Source organism: Vollenhovia emeryi, unplaced genomic scaffold (genome assembly GCF_000949405.1).
Source record: "Vollenhovia emeryi isolate VEMERY1.0 unplaced genomic scaffold, V.emery_V1.0 DF939148.1, whole genome shotgun sequence".
NCBI lineage: Eukaryota > Metazoa > Arthropoda > Insecta > Hymenoptera > Formicidae > Vollenhovia > Vollenhovia emeryi.
This window is the reverse complement of record NW_011967218.1, coordinates 1,364,956-1,380,026: the sequence shown is the minus strand read 5'-3', so window position 1 is coordinate 1,380,026 and position 15,071 is coordinate 1,364,956. Positions and strand designations below refer to the sequence as shown.

Below are 15,071 nucleotides of genomic sequence, written 5' to 3'. Positions count from 1 at the left end.
GGTTGACAATAAGCTTCCTGTTTTTTTTCTTTGATTAATCTCGTGTACGGGCGATATAATTTTATCGAATACCCTCGAGAATTGAGAATACCGAGGAAAGAAAACGAAAGTTTCCAAAGAGTCACGAGTGCGATAATCTCCGTGGAGAAAATTGGACGAAATTATCAGCCGACCCCCGAGGACCTCTTGACCGGCGTGTTATCAGGGACCCACCCGTTGCGTCTACCTATCGCGGCCGCTATTTCGGCGGCCACGTGATACGGCGCGCGCAATACTGACCCGCTTCAGCTGATTGCCCATGATATTCTGGAGTTCGTTCTTTATCAGACTGAACTTGATCATCGTGTCGCTGGAGAATATGGAGCAGCCAAAGGCGAGCCCGGGATAGTCGGCGCATCTTTTCCGCCTGCGGGCCTCTCGCTCGGCCTGGACTTCCGTACGCTCGCTCGGGCAGCGTAGTTTGGCGAGCTCCGCCAGTTCCGGGTCCTCCTCGACGCTGGCGGACTCGTCGTCGGAGTTGCCGTCGCCGCGCGCCCTCGCGACCGCGTGCTCGGGTACGGGCGAGTTACTTTTGTTCCGCGGTGACCGCGGCGGATCGCTCTCGTCGTGGATCGGCTCGTCGGACGAGCTCGTCGTCCCACGTGGACCGGACCGGGGGGCTTTTCTCTTGCCGCCCGCCCGATCCCGCGTCCCGCCGCGCTCGGCGTCTTTGCTCTCGTCGAGCGCGGGAACGTCCGGGCTACACTGCGCGAGCCTCTGTCGGACGTCATCGTCCCTACGGTCCCCCTTCTTCTCCGTCTCTGTCTCCTCCTCGAGGAGGACCTGGGCTTTCGAGTCCTTGCTCTCGAGCTGGTGGTTGATCCTCGCCGGCCACTGCGTGCCGAGTGTCATCTGCGGCACGCAGGGACGTGGATCCGCCGCGTCAAGTCGGTCGTCGACGGTCACGCTCGCGGGCGACGTCTCGTCGCCGGTGAACGTGGTGTTCTTGGCGATGTCAGCAGGGCCACACTGCGCGGGTCCTCTGCTGGAGGCGTCGAGACGTCGTCGCGTCGTGTGACGCGGGTGATGCTGGTGGCCGCGGCGTCTCGCGGTCGCCGAGAGCGTCCGCTCCATGTTGCGCGTCCAGCTGTTGAGCCCTCGGCCCCCCGCGTTGCCCAACACGTTGACGCGGCCCGTGCGATATGCGCCGCTCTACTACCACTGCACCAGGCACTCCGCCATCTTGTCTGTCACTGATCGGCGACGCACGTTTCTCCCCCGCGCCCACGTCCCACTGTCTCATCGGCTGTGTTGCTGTTGCCTTGCGCCCGTCACGCACACGCCGCATACGCGATACGGCGGCGCGCGTACATAAGGAGCGAAACCCCACCGCTCTGCGTCGTGCACTGGGCACGTTGCATCTGTCTCGCTCGCACGTACGGCGAGCGAGAGCGACGTCCCCACCACGCGGCCACGCGGCGCGCCGAGGGTGGGGGGGAGCCGAAGATTCCCGACGAGCAACGCGGAAGCTACGCGATCGCGGACGATTCGAGTTGCGCCTGCGCGTGCGAGTGGCGCCATCGGCCAACGCGCGCTTGAGTCGCGCGCCGCCGGTAATTCGCATCCCTCGTTCGCGCCACGTTTCATCGCGAATCCGCTCGGGAGGTCCTCAAATACATATGTCAAAATTTTCGGCGTCTGATTCATACGAATCCGATTTACGACTTTTCTCGCAATCTAGCCAATGAAATGTTCCGTACAGCATCTTGAGATAAATTCAAGACGGTCTTGAATATAAGATCCGACTATAAATATCGACCCAAGTATAATAATCGACATTGGATAATTTGGATATGAGCGAAGTTTACCTGTGATTTCAGGATCTCTTTTGTCCTTGTCTGTTAATATTAATAAAAATTACGTCACACACCCGTTGTTTTCGTTACGCGAATCATGTGAAATGCGAAAGTCAAATATTTCCTTTCGCAACTCCGAGGACTCGAGACTCTTTGAATGCCTTTCGTTTTCGAATTTCGTGTTTCGCTGAATAAGCAGTCTGTTTTAAGGCAACTAAAGTTCTGTACATGGAAAGTTTCTGTAATGCTACAGAAAGTAAGGGGCAGGCGGAGTTCAGTGTGTCCACAAAATACACAAATATTTTATCCTACTCGACTAATAAATCGAAATAATTGCCAAATGGAGTTGATTTCTTGCTTGATCGGGCAACAATGCCGCATACTTTGTTTATCGAACGATAAAAGAATATTTGCTCGACTTACGTTTTGCAGAGCCTTGTCCTTCTCCTCCAATTTTGCGTTGACCTGCATGAGAGCTTCCTGAGTTTGGTCAAGCTCGTTCTCGATGGTCTGGATCTTCTTTTGGAGAGCGCGTGCCTCTTCCTCAGCCTATACAGATCGAAACGTCTCATTATTTCTTCTATAATTATCGAAAATTATTTAGAAACACGTCATCGTAATTTAACTTAAAATACGTATATTTTTTATCGCTGTTCGACGGGTAAATAAAGTGTCATATTAATATAATAAATTCATTTCTAAGTTCATCGCGATTATAAAATTCTGACGTACATGTTCGTGCAAACAATTATGATTGATTTCAAAATTGGCACGGCGAGTAATTTTTATACCTTTTCGGCTCGCGCATTCGCGTCGCGAGCCTGCTGTTCGCAGAGCAACGCGCGATCCATCGCGTTGTCTTTCTCCAGCTTCATTCCCTGCATCTTCTTCTTGATCGCGTCCATGGTGGCGTTTGTATCTCCTCACTCGTCCAATGGAAAGAAATCTGCGACATCGAACAGGAATGCGATTGCAGTCGGATAGCCAACATTTGTATATAAACGTTGATTAGGGATTTCAATTCAATCTTCCCTTTCATAACGAAATGGGACGATCCTTTCCGCGTTTTTATTCGGGCCTAAATAAATATGTCAATACGTATTTCCTTGTACGTAAAAGTTGTAAAACTAAAATATGATTATAATTGCAACGTGCCGACTCGAAAAAAAAAGACAGAAATTATCACAATTACGCGGACCCCTTGGGAAAATTTACTTTAAATGAAATTAAAGTTTTTAAAAGTAATCTTTCAAATCTAAGAGTTTACTTAAAGAAGTTAAAAGTGTACTTAAGAAATTTTAGAGTAATTTTGGACACTTAAAGTAATTTCCAGATAGCCAAGGTAATGTAAATTACATCACATACTTGTTATAATTCTTGAAGTAAGTTGTAAGCTTACCTTAAATAAAAGTTTAAAGTGTCCAAATTTACTTTTCATATTTCTCATTTTTCCAAAGTACAATTTTAAGGTTTTCCAAGGTACATTTTCCTAAGGGGCGACCACAAACCATAAACGTTACAAATAATAACTAATTTACTTTTTATCCGACAGCGAACTGTCACGAAAGTTTCTCGTCAGTTAAATTTACCGAGGCGCAAAGCCGCCCAATTAGCGTCGAGGCTTTTTGCTCTCCTCGTTTTTTTCACGCTAACCGAATCCCAAACCGCTCCGATGAGCAATTAATTATACCCAGTTTTTTTTCTCCCCGCGCGCAGCAATTTTCTTTGTTCGAGGCCTCCGCAGCTTCCACGAGCAACAATACAGGGTGGAATACCACGGCCGTAGGCGCGATCGGTCCGTTATCCTTCCGCGGCAACTTACGACGACGTTCCAAGGATAAGAGGAGGAGGGAACCCACGACGGGGCGCGGAAATGAGATTCTCCCGCGGCGAGCGAGAGAATTCCGGGCTGTGCTTTCGCGCCCGGATTTCGCCATTCGGCGAACGCGGGCGCGCATAGGTGTATAATTAGCGAGCGCGACCGGATATCCTATTTATAGCGCCGGCTCCTCCGCTGAGGAGGGCCCCGGGCCGCGGAGAGGAAGGCGATATCAAACGTTCGCGCTTCGCTGCTTCTTTTCGTCTCGTGACGTCACGCCGCTCAGGTATGCGAGTCCCGCGTGCACGCAGCGCGCGGAGGGAAAGGGGAAGACAGAAATCCGTCGCGATTGCATCCGCGGCGTCGTTCGCGAGCGGCGGGATGTCCCGGCGCGACACGGCGCGATCGAGGGAACGAAGAACCGAGCGCGGCTCACGAAATCGTCTTATCGGCCAGTCGCCCGAATAACTTTGAAGAGACTCCGCTCAAGGCCTGTATCCACGATGCTAGAACTTGGTCCAAGTCCTAGCATCGTAGACAAGGTCTTCAGAGATGCAAACTTTGATTTTTAGCAGCATCGAGTGCTCTGCACTCGGTGTTCACGCATCAACGCATACTGTATCCGTGAACTGCGCGGAGCGTTTTGCGCAGCACACGGACACGGTTTGCGCTATGTGCGTGAGCACAGAGTGCAGCACTCAGTGGCGTTAAGGCCTGTTGGACCAAGTTCTAGCATCGTGGACCCAGGCCTTAAGCCCGTATCTAGACTACGGATTGAGATTGAGATTGGATTGAAATTTGACCAACTGGAGTAAACTTGGGATTAGTAAACTTTACTGCGATTGGTCAGATTTCGATCTAATCCCAATCTCAATCCGTAGTCTGATACGGGCTTTAAGAGACCCAAAGTTTGCATCTCTGTCTCCGCTTCGGGATCGCCGCGACACGCGTGATTTAAGATTCAATGATGAACATTCGATGACACGCAATACTAGTTTGCGTACTGGATTGCTTGCGAGAGTAAATGAAATTTTAAGGTTTCCTAAGGCATATTTTCCCAAGGGTAGCGTTTTGTGCCAAACATATTTTTTCTTTTGCCCTTTCGTAAGTTGGCAATTTTCACATTCTCTCCCGAGAACGGAAACTATGTACGAATCTGCCCGTTTAAAGGGTCTCGAGGAATCGTATGTCTGCGCCACTGCAATTGCACGGTGGTGGCGTCTCCGCTATCTTCTGCCGAGCGAATGCGCGCGGGTTTCCGAGCCCGCTGGTAATCAGAGATGCCTTGGTAAGCGGAGAACGAAAGGGAAATGGGTGTTCGCGCGCCGCGTTCGTGGAAGCGAAAACATCAGCCGAAAGGTTCCGCGAAGTCGAGCCGCGGTCGTCGGTTTCATATAAACATTTCTGCACAATCCCGGCGAAACGAAATTCTCACGAGACGATCGGCCACGTCGAACCCTTCCTTCGTTCCCTCGGCTGGAGCGTCCCAGGCGCGAAGACTCCGTGGGCGCGAATTGGCCGCCGTAACGAAATGGAATCTCGCGCGAGGTGGACGCCGTCGCGGGATGAGTGAATTTCGTCGGGACGCGCGTCCCTCGGATCCAAAAACGCGCGTATCGCGAGCGACGGGTTATTTTTACGCGCCGAGGGGGAGGGAGGGCGGCGAGAGAGAATCGTTGCCGCCTGGCCGAGCCATTTCGGGTTACGCATAGCGAGCATCGCCGCTGACTCCCGAACGCACCGACCGGGTGGTGACTTAACTCGGCGGTGTCCTGTTACGCGCACGGGAGGCAAACCAATTGGCGAACCGTCGGGCTATCCCTCTCGTGCCACTCGCTCGCTTCCGCGATTGCAAAACGGAGCGAGGAGAAAGAAAAATGCCGTGTCGTTAAGCGCGTATTTAGGGCTGTCACGCGCGAATCGTCCTCTCGCGGGGAAGATAAAAGGGGAACCACCCCGTTTGTCCTCCCCCGCAAAGGCTGCGTTCAGAAACACCACCCGGGTACCCCAGCGTATCATTCTATCCTTGTTGCTCACCGTATGTTAAACAAGGATAAAATGATACACCGGTGCGTTCGGGTGACGTTTCTGGACGCAGCCAAAGGTTCACGTTTCGAAAAGTGGACGGGGTATTTTCTGGAATTAACTTCGTTGGATAGTTCATCATTAGATCGCGCGTGTCGGACGATTAATTTACACTTTCCTACGTCCGCAGGTACTGAACATTTTTCGAACTCGGTGTAATTAATGAATACGACACACTTCCGTACACCGTGTAATTTTTAAGTGGCATAACGCTGCTTTTTTTCTCTCTACAAGTTAACCTGCATCGTAAATCGTCGGTAACGTTAGCTGATTTCCCCGAGTAAAACGTGCCTAGCTCTGCGACTTGACGGAACGCGGCAAAGAAATTTGTCTCCGCACTACGAAAAGATCGGAAGTCCGTACGGAGAGTTGGTTACGCGCGAACGCGAGGAAAAGGATCCTTGTGAGTCATTGCATTCCGGAGGGCCGCGACAATCCGTTATCGCCATTGCATTTCTGCGAAATTCTCCCATTTTCGTCGAATTATCGAATAAATTATCCTCCATAATATACTGGCAGTCGCGGATCTGTACTTCAATTGCAACATCTTGAAGTTTAAAATATATATTGCTTTGTTAACTCTCGTGCTCGTCAAGATTGGCCTCCTTTATGTACTTGTTGTTTTAATATATGTAACACGAGCGATATTATTATTTGCTATAATACTACTTCATTAAATATAATATATTATAAATTATACTGAATTGGGGCATTTCTCTCATTTAACAGTTACTCTTTTAACTTTCGACACTTAATTAATTTAATAAATAAACATCGCGAGAGCACGAACTGTTCATTTCCCAAGATGCTGCCCTCAAAATTCTCGTAAGTTTCACTGTATAGCTTTTAAATCTGATTGTGCAGCGATGGACAGAATGGTTGAAGCACTTTTTTTTTTAATGAGTTTAGAAAGGCGCATTTAGATCTCAAAAACATTCTCTCTGGGAAAAATTTCACTCGACAAATAGATCGGAGACTGAAAATGGTGTTTCGAAGTAGCCATCGAGTGAAAGATTCCTCGGAGAGGAAGATTTTGGGACGCGACCCTGAATCTAAATGCACGCTCCTAAACTCGGTAGAAAAAGGTGCAGTCATTCTGTCCATTACTGCACGCTAGCAGCCTCGCTCAGCCCCAAAATAAGAATGACGATAATCCTACTCGACGTCGACACATTAATCGAGTTACTACACTTTTTGCCCATGGACACACGTCACTCATTGTTCAATGCCGATTAAATCATCTTCCTGGACGTAATCGCTTATGTATCTACGCGATATCTACATCGACACCGGAGATCATAAAACCGAGCGATATCGGTTCTTCGCACAAGGTCGGTTAAAACAGTACAAGCCTTCAATGTTCCAAACGTTCTTGCGAAGAGATGCGGTTCGTAGGCCGTTTTACCCGTTGCCGTTGTAAAGATTAGATTTGCAATCTACGATTATAAAGATTCTCATCTTCTTCTCTCGTCACCCAGCCAGAACGTTGATGTCGATTAGATGTCTAACGGATGTCGGGGATGTCTAATAGATGTCTAACAGACGTCTGTTGGACGTCGAATCGACATGATGTTCTGCCTGGGTCAGTTTAAGTCTGCCTCAGAATTTGAATTTTACTCTCAGCTCTCGGGAACGTATTCCCAGCTTAAAGTATTTAAGACGTTATTACAGATTCGCCTAGCAGTGCTATTCCCGTCTTGAATAGGAAACCGACTCGTCCCGATGGGTGTCGTCCGCGATCAATCCGCGCAATCGTAACGTCGACGTAACATTTAAATAGCGGGATTCATCGAAACGACACCACGAGACGACTCCACTTTGGAAAACGCACGTGTAGATCTCGAACCCTAAAAGGTGCTTAGAAACAAGCAGTCTCACACCCCACACCGAGTCGACTCTCCCGATGCGCACTGAAATCGAAACCCCGATTAAAGTTGAGGATCCACGGTACTTCGCGGGGGGGGGGGGTCGACCGGCCTCTCGTCGTTACGCGGAATTCTTTCCGCGATGAGAGAACAGGCAGCCTCCCTGTGCAAAGTCGAGCCGTCGATGCCTCCTCACCGCGGGATCGCGCGAGGACACTCGCGACTCTCGTCGTGCGTTTTCCTCGCGAGAGTATATTTGCTCAAGTCCGCTGGAATTCCGCTGAAACGTGGATGTGCGAGAGCGCACGTGCGTACGGCGAGCGAGTGACATTTACATAAGGACCCGGGCTGTTCGCCGCGGCAAACATCGCGGGTCCTTGCGAAAGTGTCACACTCGCCGCTATTTACACGCGGACACTTGTCCTCTTCTTTTCCCCGTCTGGGAGAGACTTCTTTCCGAGAATGCAGGGGGATCGCGGCGTACTCGTCGGTGAGGCGCGCTCCAGAAGACGGCTCTCCCCCTCGAGGCTCTCCTCGCGACCTTGATCGCGCGCGGGCCACCACATGGCACCTCTCGCGCGCTAGGTACTCACGTTTCGTATCCGTCCGTCCGGGATGCGTCCGACCTGCGGGCCAAGTCACGACTGGGCGACGGCGAGGCGCTCGGGGCTCGGTTCGCCGCGGTTCCCACCTTCTCCGCGATGCTCCTCGAGATCGTCGAGGACGACGTAGGCCGCCCGACCCCTTCCACGCCGCCGCCGGCGCGGCACGGCGCTCGTACCCCCCGGCCGGATCTTCTACGGTACGGGTCCGTGTGAAAACGTACACCGGATTATCTTTAGATCGACGAACGCGCGCGTGAGTACGTGCGTGCCGGATGCTCTATTTCGACGACGCACGGCGACGGGGGAGGACTCGTGCCGTCGCGGGAAACCGGCAGGGAAGAGAAAAGAGCTCGTAGACGGTGGCTCGGTCGGCCGCCCGGTGTCCGCGAAACTCGAGCAAAGTCAAAGTCACGCAGCGCGATCCCCGAAGTGACGCCTGCGAGGAAGATCCTTCCTCGATCACTCCTCGACAGATCCGCTGGAAAATAGACCGGTGCGAGGAATACGCGCGTCTCCGTCAGCGGCTCGACGATGCAAAGAAAGTATCGTATTTCCGTAACGGTACCAAGCCTTGCCGCGTACGCACGGTTGACGGATTTGGAGTCGATCTTTAAATAGGGGATTTGTAAAATGTCGCCACATATTGTTGGTCTTTGACGTTGAGGCCCCTGGTCCGCGATGCTAGAACTTGGTCCAAGTCCTAGTTTCGAGAAATGTGTAGTCAATCAAACCTGCAGCTATTCCATGAAAGCTTGGCCACGCATTTCTCGGAACTAGGACTTGGACCAAGTTCTATGTATGGCCAATCAACTTGCAGCTATTCCATGTAAGCTGCAAGTTGATTGACTACACATTTCTCGGACCAAGTTCTAACATCGTGGACCTTTATATACGCGAACATCCGTCGGGTTTTTGCCGGGTCGAAGTCCAGACAATGAAAAATCGAGTTATACTCGCATTCGCACGGGATTTGATTGTTTAGCCAAGAAAATGGGACAAACGCGGGATAAACGAATGGATTTTTCCACTTTCTTGTTATTAATACGTTAATTCGTTTGTTTCAGTGGTCGAACGCGATCGATCTCGTTTGAAGAAGATCGCAACGGCCGGGAGCGGCATTTAAAACGACCGTTTCGGGATTTGTCTATAAACGGAGCGAGAGCACAAAAGCGGGAGGGAAGGTTGCGAGAAGGTGGGAACCGTCGAAAAACAACAGCTCCGTTTTCAATATGAAAGCGCTAGGAATCGGCCGCGCTGATAATTTTGGCATTGGGGTCAACGTATAGCCACCTCACCCGATCTCCTTGAATCAACTCGCGTCACGGTCGATCCGTTATGACGCGGACCCGTCGCTCTCAGTTTTTCCTCTCCGCCTCGAGATAATCTCAACAAGCAACGATAATTCGATCCACCTAGGACTAGAGACCCTGTAATCAGAGACTGGCCCTACCTAGGACTCTGCCTAGGACCAGTCGCCAGTGCCCTCTCGAAATCGAGCGTTGTTACACTTATCGAGGCGTTCGCCTTATCGGGACGATCGGGCCTTCCGCGATTGACTGACGTAACTGCGCGACGGAGGTCGGTGCGTGAACAAATCAAACATCCACGTGCAATTTGCGCGAATCCCCGCGCGCAATCGTTACGCGCGCTTTGCGTAAGATCGGCCGTTATATCTCATCGGTTACACTCATCGGCCCGTTTCGGTACCATATAAGGAAAAAGTAGGTAAGGGTCCCTCGGCAGCCTTGACTCATATACAGCCGGGTCTCTCCGAGCACTTGCTCGAGTATGCTCGCCCGAGTATACGCTTTTTAAACACCGAGGCGGTCGATAAATACGACGAGCGTGCAGGCGTCTGCCCGTCGCGCTCGTCGAGGCGACCTAAGCGCGGTGCATCGACATTATTATTTTAATATATAAACTATATTTAAACTTTCGCAGCTATCGGCGTCTCTCACGTAAAGTAGGTAGCACCGCGCGATATCTCTTTTCTCGAATTTGCCGTCTGTTTAAGCGATCGTAGTTTGGTGAATTCTTTACTCTAGAAAGTACAACGTACGGAAACACCCAGCTGGTTACGCATCTGTTGCGCCCATTTATCGCTCCTCTGTCCCGAAAATCAATCCTGCCTATCCTCTCACGTCTTCAAGTTTCAGAACGTTTTTGGAGCTTGTCGTCCACCGCGCATCGCGATACGAGATTACGAAGCGAAACTAGCGCGAGCAGTTTGAGAAAGTACGCGATTACGGTCCGTTACAAATTAGGAAAACGCGATCATCGTCTCGCTTGGCATGGAAAGACTGCTTGCCTGTTAGGATTCTAATGGAGAAATTATTCCTGGACAAAATTAATTGTTCACTTCCCAAACGCATCGCTTAATATCCACGTGTGAAACTCGGCAAGTGGGTCTTTAAAGGCCTGTGTCCACGGTGCTGGAACCTGGACCAAGTTTCGTGTAGCCAATCGACTTGCAACTATTCCATAAGAAAAATTTCAAGTTTCAATCGACCTCAGCTGGCCACACTTATTCAATACGCTTTCACAACGTTTCGACCTTTCGTTTAGGTCCTTATCGAGTGAGATCTGAGAGTAAATGTTTTACACACCGAACTCCATTCCGCCAAAATGCGGTTTTAATTTCATTTGACGAAGCTCCGTAACAAGGTAGGCCGACAATCATTCCGCGATACTGTACAATTCTGTTATACTTTTCACGTAATCTGTGTGTAAAACGTTTACTCTCAGATCTCGCTTGATAAGGACCTAAACCAAAAGTCGCAACGTTGTGAAAGCGTATTTAATAAATGTGGCCAGCTGAGGTCGATTGAAACTTGAAATTTTATATTTTTAATTATAAAAAACGTGAAATTGCTGAGATGTTTTACATCAAAAAATTTGTTAATCATACGATAAACTTGCAACAGGACACCGAAAACCTGAGCTCTATTTATGACAAAATTGTGCGCACTACTTGACTTTTTATTTACATGTATATAGAATTATTTACTTATTTGTCCTGACCATATTGCGTGTTTTGGACCCATTTGACAAATGTTGATCTCTTGATATCTTATACTGTCAGTCTTCTACCGACTTTTCACAATAATGGACGTCTTTCGGAATTTCTATCTACACCATATGCGTTACTGTGCAGAGTGTGATTCGTTCCTCCATGTATTTTTATACTACCAATTTTTAATGTGTCACCCGTAAGTTTTTAAGATGCGTTTTTATTGTAACATTTGACTTATTTATCTCTATTTCAATTTAATCATTTTTTAGATTTTTTGCTGTCACATTTAATGGGTTGATAAGGACTTTTGATATTTGATAAGGATTACTGGTCGAAACGTTGTATTTACTAAACGAAATATATTGTGCCAGTTAATTGTCGACGTCATCCTTATTATTTGTTGAAATTTTATTTATATTAATGCCGGCAATCTGACGAAATATTCCATAAAAGCTGCAAGTTGATCGGCTGCACAGTTCTCGGAACTAGAAGACTTGGACCGAGTCCTGGGCATCGTGGACACAGGCCTTAAGAATTTCAGAAGGTACGTTTGACGCGGGACCGAGCGCTGCATAATAACGCAGTTGTCCGAGGTGCCTTGAGCGAAGGTGAGCCACTCGGCGCAAATGATTTTCGAGCGACTGGGCCCCTCTCTTGCAAATCAACCGTTTAATCGAGATTTGTTTATGGATTAGCGCGCGTATATTGCGAAATAACACTTACCGTGTGCAGAATACGTTGCAGCCGGCCGCAGATGCAGGCCTAATTCGACCTCGTCGAGTCTTTATAGGGTAAGTTGAGTCACCGTCTCGTTAGCCCCTGCTCCGCCGTGCTCTGTCAATTTCGCCGGCAGCTTCTTCCTCGACGTTATTATATAGGATCGTCCTAATTGGGATAATAGCAATAACGATCCCGTACTCCGCGGCGACTTGAAATTCGTCGGCTTTACACGGAATATTTAATGGCGTAGATTATTAATTGCACTATTATCTTCTTGAACAGACGCAGATTTTAAAAGCCAAGTTGTGCCGGTGCGCCAAACGTTGCATGACATACATTTTTGTGTTCATGCGTCCCCTACCTTTTTCCCCGGATGACATTCTCGCGTTGCAATCCTTTAAAAATCATCTGCGGCTGAGAATATCCATCGGTAGATACAATACGAAGACACAGCGAGGCGTTAGGAGACATTGATAAATAACGCAGTGGTATTGGTCTATAAAATCGTTAACAGCGTTTTGTGACGGGACAGATGTAGGAGTCTTTTGGTGGTCGAACAGAGAGCGTGTGAAATCAATTCCGCTGTAAATAAATAGGACGCAACAATAATTTATTCTTCATTATCGTACATCAATTGGCTGGACTAAGGTATCCGCCTAATGAGGTATCGAGACGTCGCGATAATGTCGCAAAAGAAAAAACAAAACGAAAGAACGAAAATGCAAGATACCGCGCGCGATTGCGCGTAGAGGGTGTTCGATAACAAGCATCTGTGACGGACCGAACGACGCTCCGTGGAAAATCGAAATCGCCTTTCGTCTTCTCACTCGCTTACAAGTAGAGGGATCGACAACACCGAGTGATCTTTCGCCGCGAAAGATCATTCGCTTTTCGACGAGGAGCGTTGTTCCGTTCGCAAAGTACGCTTGCTGCCGAATACCTGCTATATCTACGTCGGGATAAGTGCGCCATGTATACATATACATATTTCTTCTTATCTGCAACTCTGGGGGAAAAAAAGAGGCAGTTAGGCGATCCATTTTGGGGCCCACACTTAGCAATCGAATCATCTGGATTGTTCGTGACTCCACTCTGGGAAAGATTTGGACCCTTTTTTCTTCTAGCTAAGCAACTTAACACTTCGGTTGGTGCCTCTCAAGCGAAAATTATCTTTGCGTCACTGAATGTCGACGGAGCTAATTGAGAGAATTGATTAGTATCACTTACAAATCTTGGACATAGATAGAACAGCTAATTGCGACTTTTAGCTACGCGGGGTAAAATTCGTAAAAGATCAGTTACGAACAATCCAAATAATTCGGTTACTAATTGTGGGCCCCGAAATGGGCCGCTGCCTCTTTTTCCCCCCCCCAGAGAAATAATTATCCTTTCTGTGAATATGTACAGAACGAACGTCGAACGCGACACTTGAACGCGGTCTCAAGCGTGCCGAGTCCTCGCACAATAATATCACTCATATCGCAGATTACATCTTTACTCGACCGCGCCCGTTGCCGGGGCGATACGTGAAATCGTAATGAGATTCTTTGACATCCGCTATTACCTAAATTTTTATTAATACTTTATGCTATTAAATTCGCTATATAATGCGTACAATTATTGACTTCTACATACTTTACACTCGCGTGTCATGCTAATTGAACAATTAAGGCAGCAGCATTAAAGTTCTTGAAACAACTTTCCAATTTTCATTGGATCTGCGAAGGAGGCTTCGCGATGCAATTTATGCGTTGTTTTAATAAATATATGTACATATATTGTATTGATGCAATTTATAACGGTACATGCTTCGTCGCGTGCGAATTAGCTTACTTGTTTGTGGTTTCATGATTGTCTTCCTAGTTTATGCATTATTATATTAGAATATTTCAAATAGGATTAATAATAAATTAAGAGTGAGGAAAGATAAAGAGGAAAAATCAGCATGACGCTATTAAGAAGTCAATAACTGTTCTCCGTTTATTTTCCTCGATTATTGCATTATTATGCTTATGCTTTAGCGATAGTCTTTTGTTTTACATAATTCAAATCTATTTGTCCAAACTACCTCCAAATTATTTTTGGAGTCTTATTGCTGCCGCTGGTGTCCTGAATTATATTATATTACATTCGCACGGTCGCTTCTTGTTCCTCGAAAAAAAAAACATCTATTTTTAATACTGCGTGTACAAGAAACACGAAAGAACCGTATATACGCTTCCGACGATGCAAAGAGCGAAACCCGAACGGGATAATCGGAACGTGCGAGATCGTAAGTGCGAAAAGAAGCGTTTTCCAAATCGATCTTTCGAGAATGCTCCGGTTAACATCGGATTCGCGTGTTACGATACTTTATGCTAAACTGCAAATGATTTAGGATAAGGTCGTAGGTGCTCGGATTTATGCAAGAACGCGTCTTTCGAGAGAGCACATTTACACATCGTGGAACGCGATTATCGCAGCGAATTCGATAGTTTCATTGGCAGAGAAACGCAAACGGAAACTTGTGCCTGTCATGACAATTAACTCGCGGCAATTGAGGCAAGTTTCGCACCGGAATATCTATGCCAGGAACTATTGAGGTAATTGCTGGTTACCGCTAATATCTCCCAGTGCAATTTGTATCTCGGCACTCACGATCTCCGTTCATCCACGTTTCGCGGATATAGCTTCCGGAAAGCGCATCTACACCAGGCGCGTTAATCACGTTTAAATGTATCTAAATGCGCACACTATCTATCGAATGATAGACCAACTTCAGCGATCGTAAGATCCGCGCCCTGACAAAATGACCTGCGTAAGTAAAACACCGCTGATCCCGACAGTTTATGCGCACGATTACACTCAAAAAGTGTAAAAGATCTGTAAGAGAGACTTTTTGGACAGAAGGATCGTCAGAGGATCTATTCTAAGGACGATAGAAATGTGAAAGCAGTCTTCATAAATAGACTTCCGGAAGTGATGCTCGTTGCGTGTACTCGATAGCCACATAAGAATTCCTTAAATAGATATGTAAGGCAGCGCACGGTAGCAAAAAATAAATAACTTAAAGGTAGCGTACTCGTTGCTGAAAGCAGACCGAGGCGATCGACTCGAAAAACGTGTTTGCGACTTTTTTTTCCAGTCGAC

The 15,071-nt window shown here is 47.9% G+C and overlaps 1 protein-coding gene across 7 annotated transcripts in view; it reads right to left on the bottom strand.

Moving 5' to 3' along the window:
* LOC105565933 (tropomyosin) overlaps positions 1-8,330 on the bottom strand; it is a 44,364-nt gene extending 36,034 nt beyond the window's left edge. The window contains exons 1-3 of one of the 7 annotated variants that reach the window (XM_012019534.1): positions 8,198-8,330; positions 2,627-2,781; positions 2,259-2,384 (exon numbers count right to left, since the gene is read on the bottom strand). In XM_012019534.1, the coding sequence (XP_011874924.1) occupies positions 2,259-2,384; positions 2,627-2,740 (240 nt within the window). In that variant the 5' untranslated portion in view covers positions 2,741-2,781; positions 8,198-8,330. Of the gene's footprint in view, positions 1-2,258; positions 2,385-2,626; positions 2,782-7,800; positions 8,002-8,197 lie in introns of those variants that run through there. The other 6 variants (XM_012019533.1, XM_012019532.1, XM_012019537.1 and 3 more) reach the window with 6 other exon arrangements.
* Between the last annotated feature and the right edge of the window lie 6,741 nt (positions 8,331-15,071).